Source organism: Metopolophium dirhodum, chromosome 2 (assembly GCF_019925205.1).
Source record: "Metopolophium dirhodum isolate CAU chromosome 2, ASM1992520v1, whole genome shotgun sequence".
In the NCBI taxonomy this organism is placed as follows: Eukaryota; Metazoa; Arthropoda; class Insecta; order Hemiptera; family Aphididae; genus Metopolophium; species Metopolophium dirhodum.
In genome coordinates, this window is record NC_083561.1 from 11,356,657 (window position 1) to 11,384,527 (window position 27,871).

Genomic DNA, 27,871 nt, shown 5'->3' on the forward strand with positions numbered 1-27,871 from the left:
GGTGGCGCTTCGGCGAGGGGGTGCGTGGTTGCGTGTGCATATATATATATGGTTTTGACGAGATTCCGTCCGGAGCCGAAGTCACCCGATCAGCGACCCAGGGCGCCGACGGAGGGGCATAATCAATGAAACAGACTTTGTACCGATCTCTCGCGGTATACCCGGAACTTTTCACCTCCGTCAGATACGTCCGAATAGCACACGACCAGTAACCGTCCCTCGAAATACTACGCGCACGGTGTGTTGGCGTACGATAACGTGCGAGTGTACGATTCGGGTACATTATTATTATATTATCTCCATTTTTTTTCCCTCGTCGTTCGATCATATAATATCATATTACCTATATTATTATATTGTGCGTTGTGTGATCCGCATCACTGTTATGGTGTTTACGCGACACAGACCACGTTCCAGAGGACCAAAAATTACAGGTATCTATATAGGCTATAATACACGTAATATTACGTAATGTTAGGACCGATAGCAAAAAAAAAAAAAGAGATCACTCATGTACTACTGCACCAATTTGTGTGCTATAAGTATGATCCACGCGCGTAATATTTCAAAAATATAATAGTATACCATAATAGCGGTTGCGTTTTTTTTCCGATCGCGGTTCGCAGTTGTTGACAAGAAAAATGAACAGCACGCAAACGGCGCTTGAACACACCGAAATACCCAACGAGGCGGATTGGGCTCTGCAGGGAGACATTCCGGACAGCATCAATGCTACTGGACTTCTAGCCGAAGACTTGGAAGAATATGGAGGTAAGTGCTATAATTATTAATAATATTAATAGTAATTATTATTGTGTTTTCAATATGAGTGGCCATTGTATGTGACCAGTGACCACAACCAAATCGATATTTTTTATCTGAAATTGTATTTAGATTATCTACAAAGTGTCATTGGAAATTTAATTTAAAACTAATATGGAATATCGATTAACTTGTCAACCTTAAAAATACGTAAGTGCATAATATTTAATAATGTTAAACAATTCGAGCAGTCGAACTGTTTTCACTCATTAAGCGTCAAGATCAACTACACTCAGACGCATATATAGGCTTAAGTCGTTTTATCAGAGTTAGATAATGTATGCAGCACTGCTATTATGTTTCTCTATATGTTATTAAGTTATCTTATGACGTTTATCCACTATCCTCCTTTGTATAATATTATGTGGTTACACAATAGCTCTCATTCACGGTGACGTCTAAAATATAGAGTGAATAATACCTAGTGAAAATTAAATCAATCTGTTGAAAAATAATTTATATAGCTCTTAGGCTTGTTCAAGAAAAGGACTCAATAAAAAATAACGACCGAGTTTCATTTCACTTCACTGTAGGATATTACAACTGTACGAGCATTGACCATTGAAAATATCGATCACCATTGTCGGTATATGACGTTTCAACTTTGATACCTATTATAACAATTATTAATGTAGTTGATTCGTTCTAGTTATTTTAGTAATACTATACTCTAGTAATATGGTAGATAAATAAAATATTATAAAAGTTAGTGATAAGAATAGGTAAAATTTGTATTTATAACACGGAGCCATGCCACACATCGGTGTTTTACGTTTGTAACATTATAACGAAATGTGTAGGAAATTATTATATATGATACCATTTGGCGAACAATTATTGTTTTTAATTTATGATCATCGTTTTTATTACTGCTCGTGCACGTTTTACTAAAACTTATTACTGAGTAAGTACGTATTGTCATATTGGTGGGTCATCATTATTTAACAAATTTGTTTATCATTTTTACTATACATTTATATACCTACTATGTAACACTCCCTTTTTCATATAAAACTCTATATCTTTGTATATCCAACATTATAGATAATTCCTTTAGGATAATTCGAAAAACCGAGATTCTTTCTTTGTCAGAGTTCTCTTGCTAATTTAGCTAATTTTGAACAATGAGTCACAGTTTAGATCCGGACCATATTTCGATCTTATTTCTTTGTTTCGTGTCATTTTTTCTTTAATTACAAACACTTTTCACCATAAATCAGCTACCAATAAGATAATATTCTAAGGTTTTGAATAATATACAGTGTAAGCCTCTGCTGTTCTTTCTATTTTTCTATAAATCCATCACAGTTGATGTTTACAGTATGTTGCCTCATGCTAATTTTAATAATAAATCAATGATAAAATTATAAATGTATAATAATATTATATTGTTTATAAGCATATAAAATTAAAAATATTAATTAATGGTTGCAATTGCAAATTAAAATGTCCAAATATTTAATTATATTATAATAGGGATATACATTTTAAGACGTTTTAACAACATATTTACGTATATTATTATAGAGCTTGTTTTTATTAGTTCTTTTTTGCTAAAGCCATTTTTTCATTGGATTTTGGTATGGATTTATGATAATTTCTTACTTTCACGATATAAGTGCAGTTTTTGGACATAGTTTAACTATTAAATGAAGTACCTCGTGATTATTTATTTATTTTGACTGACGAAGTATAGGTAACGGAAATACCATTATTTCATAATTTTATATTTGTAAAACATCACGGTTCATTGCTAAAAAAACTAGAAAAAGTTTATGTTGCTGTTTAAAATTGCTTTAAAAACAATGAACCTAGTATATAAAAGCTTTGATAAATACATCAAAAGATAAATACATCAAAAGATAAATACATCAAAAGAAATTTCGTGTGTAGACTTTAGATTATATTATTTTCGACGTACAACATTAGTAATTGGAAAAAATAAAACATTACTGGTCGATTTTAGCAAATTTAAAAAGTCTGAGTGTGAAAAACTAATTTACACTAAAAGCACACTCCTGTTTTGTCGATTCGTTTCACGTTTATTCCATACGAACGATATTAATTGCATGTACAAGTGTAAATTCCTCGTACACTTGTATGTGTGTGTGTATGCGTGTGTGAGAGTGTGTGAAATTAATTCCAATTTGGATTTCACGTTAAAAATACTGGCGTTGCAGTATTTTATATCAGAGTTGTATGGCAACTCGTAAAATTGGAGTTATACCAATGATATTTTCTAATAAATTATCGCCCGTTTACGTAATTTTCATATTTTCAGGTCTGACTGAAATACAAACATTGATTTTAGCATGCGTAGCCACAGTCATACCCCTATTCTTAGGGCTTCTACTCGTTCTCGGCGTGAGGTAAGTTCGTCGACACTGTATGTGTGTGTGCATAACGTAATTGGATAAACGGTGGTCCGTTAACCGAATTATTACTGTTTTGTTGGCATTACTAGGATGGTGTGGAAAAAATACAAAAATCACAATACCAACAGCGGCTATGACAACGACGGACTGCGCCGCGAAGACAGTTGCGATGCGGTCAAGAGTTCGAGCTTCATGCAGAGCGCCGAGGAGGTATGGAAATTTATCATTTATTTTCTTTCTCTATCTAGCACACTACTAAACACTCCGTCCGACTCGGCTAAGTGTTGAGTGTGATGGATTCGAGTACGACACAGTGATAATAAAAGAGAGTTTTTACACAACGCCGGTTAAACACTCCGGTCGAAATAACGTTCGGTTAAATTATACAGTAATATAATAACGTTGTAATCGAAACTTAATTTTTGCATTCTCGGATGTCTTATATTCAAAAAACTATTTTATCCCATTGTAATTTGAAACCATAACCATAAACCTTTAAACTGGTTCATGTTTTAAGGTTATATTATCATTGTAATAGATATTTTATATCATTATAAGATAATAACCGATATTAACCAGGTGCCCGTTAAAATATTTAAAATAACCGATTACGTTTATTAAATTAATAACATTACCAATATTTAGAGCGCATGCGTAAAGGCTTGTTTTGGTAAACTACATTATCGGATTCATACCTTATTTTTAACCATTGTTGTGCAAAAACTCTCTAACAATAGTATACGTCGTATACGGTCTAAAGTCCTAACACGGCGTCATGTATAGGCAAAATAGGTGTTCCCGTGCATTCGATGAAAAACTCACTGACATCGAAACGCATTAGCTCTAATTAGTAGTAACTCGGATGGATAGTGTACAGGGCGTTTGAGTAATTATTATGATGAGTTTTCCCTTAAAGTACTTTATGACTAATTATTACTATCTTGCATATTATTCTAACGAAAGATAATAATTATATGACAAGTTAGGAACAGTTGAGATTTTTGAAAAGTTAATTATATTATTGTTATTACCTATTGATAATATTCGTAGTATTTTGGTGTTCAGCTTGAAAATGTAAAACATTCGACTGTTCAACTTTTCATATTTAAAAACAAAATTCAGCATAATTATAGTGCTTTAGTTTGGGAAAACTATAAAAGTATGAGGATAAAAAAAGTTTTGCGTCGTTAACAATTTTTAAAAACAAATTGTGTAGGTATTAAGCTTATCTGTTAACCTTTTGTAAAGTACGCCATCATAGCAGTTAATTTCTTCAAACGGACTTATATATAACATATTTTTATTACATTATAATATTAGATCCAGTAAATTTAAGACGTAACTGTCAATAAAGGAAAACACAAAGTTTTACAATATTTTACATTTAATTACAATGTAAAATAATAAAGTATACAATATACATATTTAAAAATATTCCCATGGTTTTCTATTCAACTTTTCGTAAGACACAACGTTAGGTTATTTACAAGCTTAAGAGCTAAAGTATTAATTTTATAACAACAATAGTCATATTATTATGACACATAATTATGATCATGTTTACAACATTTATTATGAAAGTATTTTTGAACAAGGTTTTGAATTTAAATTTATTATAAAACTGCTAATTTAACGATTAAAATAATCCTTATCTATTGGCTACGTCTTTTATAATTTATTATGTCAATGTATGCTTTACGGATGCATTTTTTTATTTCCCTCTTAAATTGTGTTGATTTAACGTTCTAAAGTCTTTGATATCAACGATTCATATTACACTCAATGGATATTCAAAGACAATGTAAATAAGTATACAATATTATAAAACCTTTTAATTTAAATATTATTTCACAATATTGACTAAGTTCTTGATAACTACGTGACTATTGTTATGGACAATGAGCATATATTATATTTTTTTTAAATTAAAAATGGTTTAATTGTTTTTCATTTTTTATTTTAAAACTATTTATATATATATTTTAATAGGCAGAATGTGTTTATAAATATTGATGTTATATTTTTATTAATAAGTCTTAGGTAGATATTGTAGATTTAGTTTTAAAAAAGTGCTCAATAATATGTGGCACTCGTAATGTTTTTATGATTTTTGTTTTTTTTTTTCTAAGTACTATAATATAACTATATATATTGCATTATTCATAAATTATGAATCATAATAGTACCTCTAAGTTCTAACCACCTCCCTATCCTATCCTTTTAATGGAGTTATTAAAATAAATATATTATATATTAATACATAAAATAAAGGTTATGATTATTGAATATATTTTTTTCACTTTAACTATGAATAATCGTACAATATATCAGTATAATAAAATATGTTACGGGATAAGAACCCGATCAGTTTGACGATGCAAAAATTATGTATACAGTTTAATATTTGCTACAATGACCTGAAATATTGTACATTGTACACAACTAAACGGACAGCGTGAATTAAATCAAATTATTATTTTTTAAAAATAATGGACATACATTTTGGATAGTATTATGTATAAATAATTCCATAAATTGCAAAATATCGAAACACGTGAACTACCGAACTTTTGCAAAAAGCAAAATACATCACTCAGCATCTAAAAAATAATATTTTGACAAATAATTTTATGATATATTTATACATAACGTGTGATGTATGCCATCGTCATATACAATAGGGAGAGATTTAAATGGCCAATTCAATTCACAGATAAAATCGTATTAACATAGCACCACCTTTATTGTCGTCGGTGGCAGCTCGCTGACTCCATTAACGATTGCCATCAATATATTGTAACAATAAAAATAATCTAATTTATCACTATCAGGAAAAGGTTTATCCACTGATCCGCCAATCCCTATAGTTATTGGCTAGATAATATTATAATGTAATGATTATTGTCGTTTAAATTTCTCTGTTTTCTAAAATGCAGTTTTTCCAGTTCTATTATTTTTCTTCTTTATTTGGTCATTATGCAAAACGTCCGCACAATGTAGACTTTTCCTACCTCGACAACTGAACAACAAAGACATTATGATGAATTCCCAATTTCCTACTTTCCCCGTAACATATTATACATATATACATAGTGTATAATATTATATTAAATGATATTGTAAAGTACAATTTATTATTTTCCTAAGCAATTTAAAATATAAATATTAAAATACTTTTTTTATAACAGACAATTTATTTCTTTTAAAAAAATATAAACATTTTAATAATTATATAACTAATTACTCAATAAAAATATTTTAATCCATTTAAATTTAAACGTATTATAAACATGGTTTTACAAGATGTTACCGCTATGGCATTGTAGTGCCAGACCAACTGTATATAACCGTTGAGCTCTCTTATCTCCTGATCCAAGCTTTGCTTATGCGACCATCTAAAAGTTTAACACACACGCATTTTAAGTTCCGAGTGATATGAAGTAAGCTAAAAATAAAATACATAATACAAATTTTATGTAGGTAAAATGTATTAATGTTTAAGCAACTAACAAATGTTTTTTTATTGTAGTTTGTACGAGTACAATTAATGACAGCTTAAAATCGTAAATTATAAAATATATATTTTATGCACAGTTAAAAATACGATTTTCAAGTATGTAAAAAGTAAATTAAAAAAAAACTGTTCCGACCATTTATTTAATACAGTATGTTATAAACGCGCTTACAATATTATAATATTAGTTTGTAAAAAATGAATAGATTATTATATTTTAGTAGTATGATGAGTACTTGTAAACGATCTATCGTGTGTAAATTTGTATTCACCTACTGCCTTTTGAGTATTAGGTATAAGTGTATAATACGGATTGCGCGTTTCACACTACTACAGTTCTATTTGGATGGTAGCAGGGCCATTGAATATGAAATCATTAAAAACAGTATAAAATATAGTATTGTCTGTGCTTTATAAGATAATATATTTTTTTTTAACTCATATATTTTTAGGATTTATGCAAGTTTAAAACCATCTGAACTTTTTTATATTTTAAATCATTTACGACTGTCTGTGTTTATAATCTGACGTAATATGAGATACTGTCAAAATAAAACATCTGATAAAAGCATAGAAAACTTTCGTGAGCCTATAATTATACAGATAATAGATAATATGTACATTCTAAACTAGATGGTTAAACCCAATATGGTACAATGGGAAGTCTAAATAAAAAATTGCTCATGGTTTGTTACTGGTTACAACTCATAGCTGTGAAAGTGAAAAAGCACGATTTGTGTTACAGTTCTGGAGGAATTTGAAATATTGATGATCGTTGTACGTAAAACCAAGACTGAATCTAAGAGAAGTGAAATTAAATTTTAAAGGGAATAGCTGCAATGAGTTTCTTCCCATTAAGTGACATTTTAAGATTAAGGATATAAAACAAATAACCCTGTTTTGTGACAAACGGCTAATTTTGAAATGTTTATAACTAATATATGGGGGAGTATATTGAATATTTAGGGTAAAATAAGAATAATTCAAAAATTTGTATTGACTTGTTCGTGGCGTAAATTATCTTAAATTGTACATGCTGGCCACAGTACTATATCATACGATAAATCAATCAACTATATAACAAAGTATAAATATAAAGAGCGGAGACATTAACTAATAGATTTAAAAAGTTTTGTTTTTTAAATAATAAGTTTTATAATAACAATACGTATGATATGAGATCCCTTGACAAAGCTAAAATGTATGACGCGAGTGCACGATCTGGAGAAAGATATTACTGCGTAGGGCTCGGATTTTGTAGTAAATGCTTCTTTGGATGGGAGTGTGATAGAAAGATAATTCTTACATATAAATACGTTTTGAATCGTTCTGATTTCAATGAAGTAAACTTTATTTTGCTTTTTTTCTTTTTTCCCTATTTAGTTATTTTTTCTTAATTTTTACATAATTTTCATGAAATGTTAACATATTTCTATTTGTATTATTCTTTTATACTTGGGACTATATTATTATTGCCAGAAATTATGAAACCAGTGAAAAACCCAGTAATAAACGGATGACTGATAAAATAACTGTCGTTATTGTGCCGAAATTGTAGTTTATCTACAATTTAATGACCATAACTACAGTTGTATTTACGATTTAAGGAAAAGGAAGCAAAACACAAGATAGAGGAAGCTAATGCTGAAATTTATATGAAATATGCACCAATTACATCAGTTGATGTGGAAAGGTCTTTTTCTATGTATACAAATATATTAGCACCCAATAGGATGAGTTTTAAGGAAAGTAACTTGGCCAAATATATGGTCGTAAATTCATTTTTTTATATTTGATTTGATGTGTAATATAAATTTGTTTTTTTTTTAAATTAAATTGAATAAATGCTTTTTTGGCTACTTTAAATGTTTTTTATGGATTTATATCGCTACAAAATCTGAGCACTAGATCTATTAGTATATTACACTAAATTTAAGGACAGACACAAGTGTAAAATCAAATCATTAATGTTATTTAACTCTTTACAGAGTATAGTGGAATCAGATGGTGTCCACATCCGAAAAATATCTTTATACCATCAGAAAATAACAGAAATTTCATTTTTGTAAGCCAGTTTGAGATAAAGTTATGAAAGAGAAAATAGATCATTACTTTAAAAGTTCAGAAGGGTACCAAAAGTAGTTACAAATTGTTTTATCCGTTTAATTTATGGTTTAAGCCATGATACTAGGATAGAAGTGGGTTTCCAATACCTTAACGCACTAATTCATTATTTAAATATCGTGTTTTGCCTTTTTTGATACAACAGTAGTGATGACTGATGAGATTGACTTGATACTTGATTCAAAACTTGCTGATAGCTAAGATATGTTGAAACATCGATGAAACAGGTGATACTTCACTTACCAGGATGAAATCCCTGTTACTTATCAATAAATTAGAACATGGTTGAAAGATTTTTTAATCTTATGTAGTAGAAGTCAATAAGTGTGGGAAAAAATAGTGAATGGACAACGATGACGACACGAAACTTTTTTTATTTCAGCCAAAATGTTAGAACATTACGTACCGCCGCCGGGCACTTTATCTGCCAGTCACTGTTGCCCTCGGGCTTTCTCAACCGCCCTTACTTTATCATAATACCTTTTCCCCTTTTACCGTTTTAAACGAAATTCTTTTTTTTTTACTGCTATACACTTATACCAGATGTAGATATAAATATTAATTTTTCTTCTTTTTTCGTCAAATTATTATTGCAGTTATATAATATATTTTATTTTTATTAGTGTTGTATCTTTGCCTAATTTACCTACCTACGTTATGTACTTCATACCAGGGCTTGAAACCCAATATATTTTTTTCGATTTCGGTTACGGTTATCGGTATTTATTTTTTCCTATTTTCATTTCGGTTTCGATTATCAATATATTTATTATTTCAGATTTCATTTTGAATGTCGGTTTTTATTTTTTTCCTATTTAAATTTCGGTTTTGATTACCAGTATTGGTTTTTTCGTTTTGTTTTTCAGTTTCGATATTGATTTAGGTTACTAATGGTATTAACCGGTATTAAAAATCGGTTTCAAGCCCTGCTTTATACTTATGTATGAATGTATGCTAAATTCTAATGAAACATTTTATAATATTAATATCTTATTAATCAAATTTCTTGACTTAGCATTGTCTTGTCACGTGAAAAAGATGCTTTTAGAGAATTGTCAGTAGAATAAAATTAGAATATTTTTTCATAATAAAATTCGTATTATGTATTATTGTTATTATTTTAATTAACACATTTAACTAGCTACAAAAATACTCAAACATAAACTGTAAAGAAATGAATAATACTAAATAGTACATTAATACCTACATACAAGTATTTTTATTTTTATCCTGAATATATTTATTAACTTAAATTACTTATTGCAATTAATTCACAAGAATAAATTTAAATTTTAAATTAAAGTTTGTGCTCTGATGACATACCTCCTAATTAATCTAAATCTTATCGATACCTAAGTATAATATTGGGGCTATAAAATAAACTAAGTACATTAAATAGTCAACGATTATAGTTATTCGTTTACCTACCTGGTTACCTACCTACAATTTTTAAAGGAAATATTATAGCTACCTACATATGTACATAGGTGATATATTTGAATAATTGATTCATGTTTAGATTTCGAATTTTCTTAGTACCTAATGCATACAGTAATTTCTTAATATTATATTGTTCATGCAATCGTTAATTATTTTTAGCCGTTATAGGTGCGCTTGATAAAATTAATTTTTTTTTTACTTAAATCTCTAAGACCAATGTATTGTTTATAAATATTTGGACAGTAATTATTCCTAAATATAATATAATATTAATATAGTATAAAAACATTGTGTTTTTAAATCATATAATCTTCGCTTTTTGTAGTAATGATACCCGTGTATAGGCACATAATATACAATTTGGATACGATCACTTTAATAAATGTAAAAATATCAAACCATAGAGGTACATTTACACTCAGCTATCACTATGTGAAATCATTTTAAATACTTAATATGTTAAATATGAATTTAACGTACAATTCAAATAAATGAATACACATTTTATTGTGATTGAATGTATGACAGTTACGAGAATTGTAGTTTAAGATCCTGCCAGGTTGATAAACATTTTATTATTATTTATGGCATGCAAATGCCACTTAAAAAAACGAACGGCAAAGTGCAAAACGAATTTATATAATAATAATAATAATAATAATTAAAACGCATCAGAATATTATATGCGTGTGATATTAAGTATAATATTATCAATAATTATTTTGATATAATACACGTCTGCATGCAGACAAACGAGCGTAGAAACCAAACGAGTACTCAAAAAAACGTGCTTCATTCCGGTGATGTGTCACACATTGAAAATAATGATATGATAATAATAACAATAATAATTCATGATGTTATAATATTATTGTGTTTTGGACCTAAATACTTAATATGTTGAATATGAATTTAACGTACAATTCAAATAAATGAATACACATTTTATTGTGATTGAATGTATGACAGTTGCGAGAATTGTAGTTTAAGAATCCTCCTGCTAGGTTGATAAACATTTTATTATTATTTATGGCATGCAAATGCCACTTAAGAAAACGAACGGCAAAGTGCAAAACGAATTTATATAATAATAATAATAATAATAATAATTAAAACGCACCAGAATATAATATACGTGTGATATTAAGTATAATATTATCAATAATTATTTTGATATAATACACGTCTGCATGCAGACAAACGAGCGTAGAAACCAAACGAGTACTCAAAAAAACGTGCTTCATTCCGGTGGTGTGTCACACATTGAAAATAATGATATGATAATAATAACAATAATAATTCATGATGTTATAATATTATTGTGTTTTGTGTTTTGGACCCAGCTGAAGACCAGCGAATCGCAGTATTCCGTTCTGATGCCTGACGATGCGGCGTCGGCGGCGGTGTGTTGCTATGCTGCGGCGAACGGTGCTTCCGCGCCGCTGCCACCGCTGTTGTACAATAGTCCACCCAACAATCGTTTTGGAGACACGAACAAAACGAACCTGAACGGGAGCATTATCACGTTGACGATGAAAAACAACCATCTGATCGTGGAGACCGAGGAAAGAGTGCCGGTAATTAATTGTGCCGTACAACAATTTATATTATTATTATTTTTTATTGTTATAATAATACCGAGTAAATACAGTATATTAGGTGCGTACATTATAATAACAACATTACCGTGTCATTATAATCCATATACGGGTGTATAATACACATATGCCGTTGCTGTGTGTGACCAACGACATAGCTGCGCGTGCGACTCGTGTCCTATTCACAATCCAAAAAAAAAAAAGGATAAACAAAAAAATAAAAATTTCCAGCGATACAACAACAACAAAAGATTACGAAAAGGTTTTACAATGTATTATATTATAATATAGTACTATTCCCGCTGCAAATTTCTAGCTATTTTGAAGTTTACATTATCTATAGGCTCTAGGTATATATAATAATAAAATATGGTCTCATAGGTCCGTAATGCAAATCGAATTTGCACGGAACAGCGATTGGTTGGAATTTTCAGCGGATTATTGCATTAAGGTTTTTTTTTTCAATTTTTTCCCCTATTTACGAAAACAATGAACGAATGTTTTGATGTTGGTCCACGCAGTTTTACGTGAATATTATTGATAATTATTTCACGGCGACGGAAACCCGTCTTTGGGCGCTGTAGCTCGGTAGTCTGTAATATAGGACAGGGGATCCGCTGGAAGGGTTCTGCAAAAAATATTTCCGCAATTTAATGAAAAATGAATTATTTAATGCGTTTTTACGTAAACATGATTTTTTACAATTTCGTGCTTGTGGAAAACATATATTATAGAGACCAAATCTAATCTACAATACCTAAACTCCTTTTTTTTCATTATATATATATATATATCATTATTATGAAGAAAAACACCGTGGCAGCAACGGTAATGGCTGTTAATTTTTATTACACATCTTAAAATTAGTTATAACTGGTTAAATACATATCAGGTTAATATTTATTTATATTATATAATTTATTTGGATTATATTGTAAATATGTGTAGGTCTAGGCGAAGTAATTCGAGGAGAGTCTGTAGAATTTTTTAGGTGGCTCTGCATTCTCTAGCTGCATTCTGTAGCCAGTCATGACATACCGAACATTAAGGATTTCGGCCACATGTAGGACATATCGGTATCTCCTATCTTTCCATCAGATATCCATGAGTTGATCCTTGTGTTACCGATTCTTTTATGGTAGAGTTTCGATTGATGTTTTTTTTTTTTTTTGAAGGAAGGGGACAATGGAAGATTGAAGATTTTATCTTGTGAAGTTTTATGTTTTGTTTACGCCAATTTATTTGAAATATGAGAAGAATAGTGATGATTGATTTGTTATTTGAGGTCTTGGAAAGTTATGGAACGAGAAAAGAGATGAGGAAGCTTGCTTGGCGTGATAGTCGGTTTTTCATTGTCATATACGGAAGAATGTCCAGGGATCCACATAAATCTAACGGAGTTACCCTTGTAATGTAGAGCAATATGTTTTTGTTTAAGTTTAGCTGAAACTTAAGGTTTATATGTACCTATACTTTAAGGTAACTAATGCGCTTAAGGAGTCACTTAGAAATTTAGAATAGTGAAGTTCTTGGAAAACTTTATCATGAACCATTTCTAGTGCTTTGTTAATTGCAAATGCTTTAACTGAGAATATGGAACATTGTGAAGTAATACTAAATGTTACGGTTTCTTCATCGCAAATTATGGTTTTCCATCGGTTATGGAATAGCGTAATATTCTGAGTATATTTTGACGCAGTGGGTATAAACTATAAGGGATAGTATTTTAAAAACTGTTATACAAGCTAGATGAGACGTAGAAACCAAGGTCAGTATGTATTTTGAGGCACCACGGAAGTGTAATTAACATATTCTGTAAAGATATAATGCTGTTCAAAATAATTTTGTCATCTTAGAAATATTGGTTGAATAATTTTACTCGAAAGAGCTATACGAAGGAACATATTATTTCTGACAAATTTCACTGCTAGTTTCGTGCTAATCATTGCGTTTTATACTGGAGGTATTATTCCCCTTTTGTTGATAATTTTTTCTATGGGACTAGTTCAAAAAACTTGCTAGTCTTGGACCCATATTAAAAACCAATATTGCTAATATTGGTATATTCAGTATGTTATAATTAGCTGATAGTATACTCGACGCGAGTTGTATTCGAGTTATTAATACTTTTAATGTATAATATTATGTGGTAGCCGATGTCAATGATTTTTTCGACATTTATCATTATATCCACGTTGCACATTACACAAGCTTCGATCGTCTCCGTTTTGTATCTACCTACAATTACACGTGGGGTTCATACATATTACACCGACCATCGTCGCAAAGGTTTTTCGGGATTTTTATGTCCCAGTTACACGTGGTATCCGTGGTATTTTCTCGATGTGCATGCCTTTACTTAGTGTTTAGGTACCGAAGCATAGGTTAGGTCAGTTAATACAGATGTAGGTATGCGTATATTATCCTTTTGCTCTAAGATACGTAGCGACAAAGGTCAGCGGGGATAAAAAAAAAACGCGCACGCTATGTCGTTCTAGTATAATTTATTATGTACACGGCGAAAGTAAATCAGTTAAGACTTGCAAGTTTTAGACTTCAGTCGTGAACAAGACGAAAGTTATACTATGCTTTAGGCGTGTACATTTTTTTTTTCGTTATCTATCCGATACGACTTTTTACCGGTGTAGAACGACTATGTACTTTCAACTTTAAAAGTGAAGAGATTAGCGTTTTGTTGTCGCGAATCTCTATCTTTTTGTGTACTTTATAATATATACACCTACAAGCACTGTTAAATAATAATATCCCTAATGTTTTCACGTGGCTGACTTATGGAAGAAAAAAATCGTGTCGTCTTGCGTCTTATTTTTATTTAACATCTCCGAAATATTATTCACACGATTTAGATGTATGATAATATAATATATTATAGTGCCCGCTATTGCTATTTATTTCGTTACCTATTTTAGTACTATATCATGTGGGCATATCATTTTTAATCCAACTAATTGTTTACATTTATTTATATTTTAATTTAATTATAGATGAGATCATGTCGCGTATGTGTATCACATTATAATTCGATCTCAGATTTTAATTCACTCAATTTCTCATTTTCTTATTTTGTTGCGATTCAAAAACGAATAAACGTAGACACTTGAGATTTATATCATATGTTTATTATATAAATTCCAATACTTGATAAAATGTTCAAAATATGTTGACTTGTTTTGAGTTGTCTACGGACCATTTCAAATTTCAATTGTTTTAGTTTTTTTTCTATAAATATCAATATAAATTTATTTGTTGGGCCAAGGAGCTGAGGATTGAAGTTTTAAAACAAGGTTCCCCGTAAGTAGGATATGTTGTAACCTAAAAAACTCAAAAATATAAAAACTCAGTTTTTTTATATAGTTATTTTATGTTTAAATTTGGAGGAAATTACATATGTATTAAGTAAACAAGAATAACGATTTTAGTTATTTTGTTGTAATTTTATAATATTAATTAAACTTACCAGCTACCGTATTGATAATAAGTAATAACAATATAAATATAATATAAAATATCCACACTGACAAACCGTCACCGCTTAGAATCGTTTTTCGTATAAAATGATATTATATCATTGAATTCAAATTTGATACCATCCATTATACAGAGTAGAGCGACATCCACTCACCCACCTTTTTTTAAATTACTTATTTCAATATATTATAACTCGTCATGCACATAGAAATATAACACATAAAAAATTTAAATATATAACATAATATTATTATAATAAATATTGCGTATAAAGAATATCTCTCCCTATGTGAGTCGCGGATCACGTTAAACAAATACAGATAATCGAGACCAAGTCAATTAAAATATCCGTCGATGTACAATTATGTTTATATTATACTGATAAGGCATATTGATTATGGATGCTTAAGACAATAAAACGACACAATAGCCAGTGGTAGGTAACCAAAAACATATCGATGTAACCAAATATCTCAAAACAAGACCAACGGCCGGTAAAAGAAAATCGTTGGTAGTAAAACTTTGTACTTCAAAGTGTCTTGAAACACATTAATTACAGCTTGAAAATCATCATGTATTCGTGTCAACAAAGTGAAAATGGATTAAAATGCAAACCTCAATATTATAATAGCATTATAGATATGAGTTTTTAAAATATATCGCTGTTTCTTTAAACACACAAAATACCTAAATACGCGTTGATATAATTAAATTAAACGCAATATAGCGATCATTAACTTCTTTTTAATCTCTCACGCCCATTAACTCATTTATTTAAACCCGTTACGTGTTAATCGGATCGTAATGATGCGTTTTCCAGTTATACTTTAGCATTAGCTGTCTCATATTCTGATACATGGCGATCGATAAAAACCTCATTCCTTCACATGTCAGCGAAATGTTTTACTTATCAAATGCACTTTGTTGAAATTATTACACTTTTAAATACAGATACAGACTTCCCCTCATTTGAATTCATAATAAAATTGAGTTTCTTTCTTCGTTTAATTCTTAAGTCACAACATTTTTCGATTTGAATAATAAATTATTACAATACTTGGCCGTAAACCAAGAATCAAATTCCAGCGTGTACACTGTTTTGGCTCTAATCTGCATTACACGCTGATTTGACTACCAAGTACCAACGTTTAGTGGTAAATTCAAATAAAATAATAACCATCAAGTAGGTATAACTATTGTTTTTGCGCTAGATATTAGTCTTAAACCGTTCAATCAAAATTCAGACGTTTATTCAGTTTTTGCGATCATTTGCGAGAAGAAGTAGAACAAGGGTTCATTAATATTATCCACCCATCATCGTTGTTGAATGTTGATACAACGTATTATACCAGAACGTGTTTTTTTTTGCACTTTTAAATATTTTGCGCGTGTACATAACTATTTAATTCTCATCCAAGTCACGTTTAGAGGCGTTTAAAATTAAATGTAGGATATCTAATTACTGTCCGTTTCTTTTTCATAATACTAATTTAATTTAATTTGTATATCCATAGTGGGCTACTTATGAAAATAAAAAGCAATTTTATTATATTGCGTGCTTGCCTATTTAATGCTCGTTTTTTTCTATTAGGGTGCATCCATGTTCAACACTTATAGTTCCACAGAAATACCGCCGAATAGTGTATCGGGCACAAATAATAACTCTTTTCATAAAATATTATTATTATGATTTATAGTAACTTTTAAAGTTTTAGAAATAATAAGAAGAATCTGTACCAAAGAAAAAAAGTAATCACCGCATAGGTACCTAATGCATATTTTATATATTTACAGTAGTGTATAATCAGGATAAAAAAATAAAAGTTGAACATAATTTAATTTACATTTACAATGAAATTTACTTAACAAATATTTCTCGTTTATATTGCATTATAATATACTTAATCAAATTACCTCATAAAAATACATTTTAATATACGTATAATACTCATTATGTCATCGTTAAGCTTAATTCATGAATAACTGCATTATGCAAATGTTATTCTAGTTAATCAATGATAAAAAAAATATATACAAACATTTTTTACAGGTAGGTTATAACACACAGGTATGTGATAAAGGTAAATAACATTTAAAAAATTCAAATTGATGTTGTATTTATCATCAGATTGATTGCGCTTACGTTTCTTGGTCAAATGAAGATGAAATAAACTGGAAATAATAATATCTGATTAAAAAAAAATTAAAATTCGCTGTTTTTATACTAACAGATTTTTTTGTATTTGTGTTAGTATGCAACTAATTTAATATGAATGAAGTTCTTTTTTTGTACTGGTTCAAAGCGAATTGTATTTGATATGTTCTTTGACTTATTTGAGAGGTAATTCGGTGACGTATATCGTATATTATTTATACTTGATAGTTTAATATAGGTATGTGTCGTTATGGAAATCGGTGAGAATTTTAATGAAGCCGAAAATTTGAGTATGAGGATGGTAAAGTTCAGAATTACATTTACTGTGAAATGATTCACAGGCATTCATTGTTAGTGTAGTAGTGTAGACGAAGATGAGTTGCAATTATGTAACTGCCCAAATATGGGGTGGGAATAATGAATTCTTGTCTATATTATATTCAGCAAACATTTGGAGTTTAATATCGGCCGGTATTATTGGCATAAAGTCATCAACAAAACATGAGCCTATTTCATTATAATGAACCCTTAAGGCTTTAAAGTATTATTCTACCATTGGCATTTTGTTGTTTTATTATTTGTATACGTTTTACATAATCTTAAATTGTTTTAATACGATAATTATCTACCTACCAGTTTTAAATTATTAGATCGTTAAGGATTTTTATGCATTATTGCATTAGTATATTTTTTTCTTTAGTCCAAATAATATGTTTGTTTGATGTCACTTAAATCCACAATTTGGGTCATATTGAATTGAATGAAATAATTTTTACTTGGTACATTTTTTCATATTTTTTTTATCAAAATGTATTTATGTAATTGCATATCTAGAGTTTTTGAATATTTGTTTGAAAAAAAAGTGAGTCGTTGAAATTATTTTGTATCTACAAAAAATATGCATGAAAGCTGAAGTGGTAGTTTATTAAATTAAATAAACCTGGAATAATCAAAAACAAAATATTATTCAGATTTTTTTTAAAAAAATTATTATTTATTTTAAAATCATTAGATGTTTCACATCAAAAATTGATTTGAGTATCATTAATTATGCTAGAAATATATTAATTTAATGTATAAATACTGACTGTTATTATGTAGGTGGTGTATTTGCAGTCATAACTCATTTAGGTACAAGCAAGACACACATATAAGATTTATTAAGTATTATATTTATTTAAATAAACTCGATGCAGGATAGAGCGCTACTAAGAAGGAAGATTTACAATTTGGCAGTAAAAACAACTACCACCATTAGTCAGTCAATGGATTTACAAAGAATCTGATACTAGCTCATAATATTGAATACTTATTCATTATTCTTCTACGTTTTTTTCTGTTTTCACAGTACTGTTTGTCTGCTATACTGTTTCGATGTATCAAATTTTCACTTTATAGAGAAGCTTATGAAACTCTTGCAACACTTCTTTTATTCGCGAAAATGTTAATGGACGTAGGAAAAAAGAGATACCTACTATTGTAAAACCTATAGAACCCTCTTTTTTCAGTTTGTACAGAAATAAAGAATACAAAATCTACATACCATTACCTACTACTCGTATTTTAGTTCAGATGTCTACACTCTACATAAACCATACTATATTTTTCAATACTTACAGTCAAATATCATGTTCGAAGTAATAACATTTTTATCTTGTGAAAATTATATTTTTTTTATTGGTCAAGAAAACAATGGTTATTAGCGTGTGTGGTTACATGTTTTTTTTTTTTTTAACAGTACCTATTATGAAGATATTTTGCTAAATAAGTTTATACAAATCAGACATTTTTAGAAAATTTTGAAAATTATTACTGTGTTTATTGTTATATTGAATAGATTTTATGGTTTAAATAAAATGTTAAAATTATTTAAACATTTTAAAATGACAAAATAAAATTATAAAACGTAAAATGTTAAAATACCTAAGCTAATTATTTTAAATGAATATTGCCGTTAGAGTAATGAACTATATTTCCATACAAAATATACTAAGATTTCGATACATTTTTTGGTAGGTATAACACGCATGGAACAAGTAGGTAATGTATTAAAACCTACTTTTGTGAAACATTAACTAAGAGGCGGCCTAGTATTTTATTCAGTACTTACTCGAATTTTAAACGTTTCAGATATAAATATTATATAATTTGAATTTTGAAATATCCGTGCAACTAATTATACTTGTACCAAACGCTGTAACGACAGAGCCACATAAGCCATATATATTATTATATAAGCGGGCATTGTTGTAAATAGAGTGTTAACATCTAGAAACACAGCGTTTACAAATTACAATTTAAAATCTAATCGATTTTCTTGTGTAATACTCTATTTGTAAGCTGTGGCTGTTAACAGTAGTTGCAATTTCGTTTTTTTTATTACGTTTACCAACACCACCACTTTGTATTAAAAAACTCAAAAACGCGTAATATAGATTACAGAGTGTCCCACGAGGATTTACCCTTTGCGACATCTCCTGAGATAATAAATATATCATAAATATGTTTTTTTTTTATTGGACTCACCGAAACAAAGACTAGATAAATTTTTGTTTTTTGATTTAATTAAATTTTTTTATTTTTGAAACAATTGAAGATGACCAGTCTTAGAGTTTATACACATGTCGCCAGCGACTGAAATAGCTCACTTCCAGCCCTTGCCACATAATACACTATATCTATGCGGTTATGCTATTAATAGGGACATAATATATTATTAACTGTTACCATTAAAACGAATAACTAGTCTACTTTTCATAATACAATAATCTACAATATTCCTATCCAACATTTTGTTTTTACGGTTTGAAAATTGGGTAAATACATTATATTGTACTTCGTACATGGTTTCAAGTGATACCAGGTATTTTTCCTTATCCAAACTCCAGAGACACAACAATTCTATATAATATGGTACATTGTTCAGTAGTACTCTCCTCTCTTTTCACGGCCACACAGTATACGTCACACTTTGGAAATTAATGCGCTTCCTGATTGAAAAACCTCTCTAGATCCACCACAACTGGTGGGGGCGGGCTCATAATAATTATAACAGTGTTAACAATAATGAGTACAGTAAAAAATGATAAATTAATGGTTAATATTATAAATGTGTAATTATCGACGTGTGCTGCAGGGCGTTTGTATGGCATCGGCTAGTGAAGTGGCGGCGGCGGCCGCCGCTGCCGCTGCCGCCGAAGCAGCCGCCAAATCGATGGACTACGAGTACGACGACGACGAGTTCGACATGGAGGCCGAAATGTTGCGTCGCGAATTCCGGGAGGCGTCCCTGTTGGCCAACGGCGACGGCGGCTCGGTGTGCGGCCCAGCCGCTGTCAATCCGGCCGTGCTCGAACCCAGCAGCCAGACCCAGGTGGACCTGACGGTGGACCGCCGGCCGACCGCATCCGCGGCCGTCCAACCACCACCGCACCAGCTGCAGCCGGCGGCCGCCGACCACTCGAGCGGCGGCTCGTCGTCGGTCGACTCGCGCGTGGCTGAAATGGCGTACGCTTATGGCAACCAGTCCGAGTACACGGCCGAAGACGTTCCGAGCAAACACTGCGGTAAGGCCTTCGCTGTCGTCAAGTCAGCGGCGGTGGCGTCTTCGGCGACCGCGGTTACCGTCAACAACAACAGCAACAACAACAACGACGACGAGTACCTGGTCGAACAACGTTTGTTAGGGAACGGCGCAGACGGCGGCGGTGGCTGCACTGGTAACGGTAACTCACCCGAATCGCCACCGCCGAATACCGATAATTGCTCACCGGAAGATTGCGGCTTGGCGCCCGCCGCCGCCACTGCCACCGTCTCCCAGTAACGACAACGACACTTATTATAGTGCGTTTGTGTGTGTATACGTTAGTGTGTATATGATTATGTATGTGATTGTGTGTGAGTGTGTGTGTGTGTATGACTTTAGATTTACGTTTGAGTATATTTTTATTTTCTTCTAACACCACTGTCGACCTAAGCAGCTTACGACTATTTTCTTACGATTTTTGGAACGACAAAGGTAACTTCAAATGACATGCAATGGAGAAATCGCGCGTTCAAAATCAAACGAAAAAATCGATTGAAATTATCAATGTCTAAAAACCCAAATGATCCTAATGACGTATTATTTATTCTTCATCATACAAAGCAAAACAAATTGAATTTTATTTTCTTATCCAAACCAACCGACGGAGTATTGTGTTCAATGTCGAGTCTGTTAATATATAACAAAAGTATTCTGCTAATGTTGTTTTTGGTCTTCTTGTGTGATTGGTATTTTTTTAAACCATTACCTCGAGACTATTAATAATTGTAGTCTAACGATATGATAATAGACATTTTCCAAAACCTGCAGTGGTCAATCTCGACACTGCAGGTCAGCCTCTTACCCGTAACGGACCATAATATTGATTATTTCGACATTTTACGCGCCGACTGGGTTAACACGTTAACGGTCCGACTGCAATACATAATGATCTTTGACGAGCAATTCACATTGAAAACGGGATCTGAAAAATTCTGAAATGTTGCGTATTAACCGTTATCTGGGTGCTGTCGTTTCACTCGCGGCAACGTGCAGAACTAGAGAGATAATAATATTATGGACATGTGCGGGGAGGGGGTGTATTACGTATCATATTTACGCCAACCCTGTCGATATAATATGAGATCGTATATTATTGTTATTATTATTATTATTTCTCCGTGCAATAATTTTAAAACCCTAACCGATTTGTAGTGAAAACAAAACTGACGCGGTAAAATAATAAAAACCGAAAATTGCTTTACCGCGTTATGATGGGCCGACGTTATGACATGTGCACTCAATATTTATAATATTACAAATACCTATCAATGCAAATATAATATAATAACATACTATCATCGTATATAATATAAACATCTATACACTCGTGTGCCGGGCGATCCCTGAAAAACGTTGTTTGTGTTATTCAACAACAATCATAATCGGCCCGTTATAATAATATCATGGGCTGTGCGACGATAGTAAATAGATTGTAAATTAAACGCTAAATAAAATGCAAGTGCATAAATTATTACATATTATATGGTATTATGTGAGAGTGTATTACTGTCAATATTTTTGGCCAAAGTGTAGGTACCTACCCTATGTAAATCGATTATAATACAAACAATATACATATATATTTGTGCGTGGGTGTGTATGAGAGAGAGAGAGAGAGAGAGAGTGTTTACCACGAACCCGTGGCGTACAAAATTAACATTTTACGATTAGGTAAAAATTATTACCACGATTTCCCGACGTCGAGGGTTTGTTATTTCCGAAATTATTATATTAATATGAAACAGTATCTCGAAAGTTCTGAAGTTTATCGGTCGATATTTATTTTGGTAACGGAAAATACACAAATATCAATACGAATTATATGGAAATGTTTTGCGTCGCATAATCAATTTCACGATTTAATATTTTCACTTCATAATACATATAATATGCGACGTAAATCGAAGATCGAGAACTGCAACAGTCTGGCCGCCGTGTAACTACAGTTAAACATTATGATATTACAGTGATGGCGGAATATTAATATAATACTTACTGTTGTTTGATATTAAAATAATGTGTCAAACGCACGTGGGAACAGACCGCCCGGCGTCAGTAGGAACTGTTCTGGGGAAAAAGTTAACTAGAAAGTCATTTATTGAAATCAAAACTTTGTTACTGAAAGACAAACGTCATAAGTTTGTTGTGTTTATTTTAGATGTAGGATAGTACACCATATAAACGAACAGTGTAGGTGGTACTTCCTTACTTACACTTCCTAACACTTACTTCCTTCCGATTATTTATTCCCGACGCTTTTTTCATTATGATTATTATGATTATTTTATAGTTTCCGTCGTTTTACTTTTGTGACGTGCCTGCGTTCCGTAAAAGCAATTTAAGTCAGACGTACATAATATTACGTTGATCGTGAAATTCGTCGAGAGTTGTTCTTGGCGGATTACAAATACCTCCGAGTACGCGTGTACATATAACTTGTGTAAATAAATCTAAATACGTCCAAATACTCAATCGTATAGTATAATATTTAATGTTTATCGCAAAACTTAATCTAGTCAGTTGTATTATATTATGTACAATTATAAAATGTATAAATGTCTATGTCGAGCGTTCTAGTTCCTATAATATAACGTAAAATGTATAACTAATAATATTATGATGATTTCAAACTAATTATGTTTTTACACCTCAATAGGTTAGTTAGTCCAGTGGCTGTTTATTTATTGATAATACTTTACTAATTGTATCTGTATAATATATATATTAGCACTCGGCCAGAAATGCGCGTATCGAGCTTGTGAGTTTGTGATTTAAGACTCGTTTCGATCTAAAAACAATTGTATTCAAACAACGCAGTGACCTAATGATAATTAAAACCGACTCTGGTCAAGGTATATACCTACCAATAATATATTATAATATTACGACATTGTACCTAATAATTTAAACAACACTACAATACGTTACGGACAAAATATGAAATCGGATGAAGTACACAGTGAACCAGGTTAGGCTTGGACCCAATTACAATGGTATAAAAGTAGGGAAATGTATGCATTGTCGGGATATTGTACATGACAGGGAAATATCGTTGGGCGATGTGTGTCATCAATTACCAATGGTTAGTATAGGATTTATTATCGTTTTGTTTGTCGTCTTATGGCCAAAGTCATGTACGTAATATTACTATGGTGTAAAGAGCGCAAATACTCTTGTAAGACCAATGTTCAAACTTGACGAGGATACAAATTACTCATCTATTATCATATTATATAATCTACATGAATATTGTGCCAATTATTTGATGGTTGTATTTATCAAAAATTTACTCGACTGGATAAACTTAATGACCTTTAGACAAATACTTAAGGAAAAACTAACGAAAAATGAAAAAAAAAAAACACAGTAAAATCCTGATTTTGTCCAATTCAAGTTTTTTCATTTATTCGTAATTCCAAAATTAACGATGATTAAATTTCTTTAAATATGCACAGAATACGTAATTTAGCTAACCTTTGGATTTTTTAAGATCTAAACATATTTAATATAATGTTAAAATTACGTCATTCTATGTTAAATAATCTCAATAATTTGTATTGTATTAGCTCAAAATGTCTAATTTATATTTTGTCCAAATTTTATATTTATTTCTCAACTTATTGAAATACAATATTTAAATCTATAATAAATAAATGATTTTATCTATCAAATTATCTAGATAGAAATTAGATATTTTTATTTTCATTATCTATTTGAAAATCAATGCATACCTTCATATGTACCTAGATAAATGTATAACGTACAATAATATTATTATATGTATCTGATCTAGATGTCATTTTTGTGATTTATTCTCAACACTGTAAGTAAGACTCATTTCGTATATAAATTAATAGAGTGATATAATGTGTATCGTATTCGGCACATCATCGATCACCGGGTTTTCGGCTAAAGCATCGTATTATTATTACGTTGGCCTATCATTATTTATTATATTCCACGTCATAATTTATGCTCGGAAACAATGCCATAATATGGGAAATATTGCAATTCACGTTGGCAAAAACCTTCGGGCTTTGTATATTATTTTTCTATTTCCTAGTTTGTCCGTAACGTTTATATTATAATATAGGACCCACGTCTTGCACATACGTCGCACAGGGTGCGCCCACTCCGCGCAAACTACTTTGAAATAATACTATGTGTGTATACTATATCTTATTATCTCGATCGGCATATGTGTCCCTTATTTCCCACCCCCAACCGACACCGTCGACCCAACACTTCTCGATCAGTCTCCGTGTTTTTTTTTTACACCCACATCAATCCATCGGCAACCCCGCCGGACGAGCAGCGCAACAGCGACCCGGCGAGTCCTACACTCCACGGGACTGCGCTTTTTAGGATACGATACGTCAACTTGATTCTATCCTATCGTCGTCTACACTACCATGGTGGTAGGTACCTACGATACCGATCGATATTATAATTTCTCCTGTACAATAATATTATGTGGCACGTGGGTACACAGAGCGCGTTATGAATAGCAAACGTTTTCTTCTCCGACGTTTATTATTTTTATACGCTTTTCGGGAACTCGTCGACTAGCCGAAAATGGACGAATAAAAAAGACGAGTTTTTTGCAAAGGAGCGGGCGAACATTATAAAGCGTAAAGTGTCCGGCCAATAGCGCAACCCTGTCAGCTGACGTATAGCCACGCGATCCGACCATATAAATGGGCCCGTCGCCCATCCGATTGAAGCGTTTCCCATCGATCGGATGTACTAGCAAAATCACATTATTAATACGAATTTCATTCTTTTTTTTTTTGTTTTAAACTCAACACGAGCGATCGAGTTTCGAAAATACTGACAGCGCGCTTGTGTGTGTTTGTGTGTGCCCGATCGTATTCATATAAGACTACATATTTTATAATATAATATAATATTAAATAATATTATTTTTCTTTTAAAAAAAAAAAAAAAACATTATTATACAAAATACACTGGCATATCACAACCTATCGTTTTTGAGACATCTCCGCCCACTCACCTGATAATGAACGATTATTATGAATTCCATCATCGTTAAATAGAATTTATAATAATAATATTGGCCACATCAACTCGATTTACTATTCAAAACTAGAGTATACATGACATTTTTATGAATAAAATATTATTACTTTTATATATTGTGTAGCATAAATTAGTATCGTTTATAAGTCGCATGTTATATTATAATATACATAATATAATATAATGTGAATATAATAGTACCTAACTTGTCGTGTAACCAAATTTAATTTTGTTCTTACGATTTGTGAACTTTTTTTATGATATTTTTTATGTATATTGTTTTTTTAGAATTTTACGAATATAAATGAAATACATTTTTACTATATATTATATTATAACAGATATTCTTGAATCGTGAATATCTGATACAACAAAGTGTATGTAGATGTTCCCTATTTACTGTTCTGAAACCTGCTAAACCCTGCATAAGCGTGTAATTTATGATGAGTACAATTTGTATTGTTTTCGTAATTTTTTTTTGTACTTTTCATTCTTCCAAAAATTTTAATTTGGATTTATCTTGATTTATGTAAAACCATAGTGCTAATTGAGAATAATGTTGTAATACTATTGTCTATTTCTACAAGTGTTTTTGTATTATTTTCGTTACTGAAATTCATTTTGTAATTAATGTTCGGTGACGTCCCGATTTTGAGTTTATATATTTTTACCGTCCAATATTAGTTAAGTTTGTTATTTACCAATGTATCAGTGAAATGGATCGTTGTGAACTGTTCAGATCCCACCTCGAAATGGTGTGATCTCAAAAAGTCGCATGAAAATTTCGATTTATTGTTATTATTATTATTTATTTTTTCTGAACTGTACTCAAAATTATATTAAATTTCATCTCAGTCGCGTTGTTGTCGTCCGTCTAAGTGTATCCGTCCAGTTGTTTATGTTACTGAAGCATGACTGTTTGATAACATATTTTCGCCCGATATTAATATTACGTATCGCTGAAAATATACAGAATACTCTTATTGGCATTCACGTGGCCCTTGCTTTGTATTATAATAATATTATACATAGGTTGTTGGTTTTTTTTTCTTTAGATCTATGTATTTCAATAAACAGAAAACTTGTGTAAAAGTATGTACATGGAATATTAATTATAATATAATTTATCTGATTATGAATTATATACGTTTATTGTGCAGTGACACACATACGATTTACGACTTAAATCGATGGTTAATTATTCTATACAACAAGTTGTATATAGTATTTAAATTAATGTGACATTCATTTACACCAAGTTAAAATATTATTGTTTTTTTTTTAAATAGTTTTTCATATTTTAGTTAGGTTACATAAGAATGTAAAATGTATAAAAAAACTCGAATTCCACCAAAGTACAAAAATAGATTGTTATAAACGAAGATCAATTATACGATATAAAATGCTTTTACAATAATTGTCTACTACCTACAACTATACTTAATTTTTATATCGTTATGTTATATGTTTTTCAATTATTTTTTTGTTCATCAATCATTTTTTTAAACTTTGGATTTTTACTATACCTAGAGAGCTAGGTACAATCAATAAAGATAGTTTCAATTTTCATGGCACAAACTAAAAAGTTCAAACTACATACAGTTATACAAACATTATAAACTACGGAAGTACATTTTTTTAGCACCTAAATTATATTTTAATATTTATTAATATTTTTGGATATTATTTCAAATCCCGATATTTATATAATTACATAATCCACTATAA

The 27,871-nt window shown here is 30.7% G+C and overlaps 1 protein-coding gene across 1 annotated transcript; it reads left to right on the forward strand.

Moving 5' to 3' along the window:
- The first annotated feature begins 59 nt into the window (after window positions 1-59).
- Window positions 60-27,816, forward strand: LOC132938372 (uncharacterized). The gene is made up of 6 exons (XM_061005164.1): window positions 60-434; window positions 627-771; window positions 3,104-3,191; window positions 3,287-3,407; window positions 11,619-11,852; window positions 20,654-27,816. Exons 2-6 carry the CDS (start codon window positions 642-644, stop codon window positions 21,338-21,340), a joined length of 1,260 nt encoding a protein of 419 aa, XP_060861147.1. The 5' UTR covers window positions 60-434; window positions 627-641; the 3' UTR covers window positions 21,341-27,816.
- The last annotated feature ends 55 nt before the right edge of the window (window positions 27,817-27,871 follow it).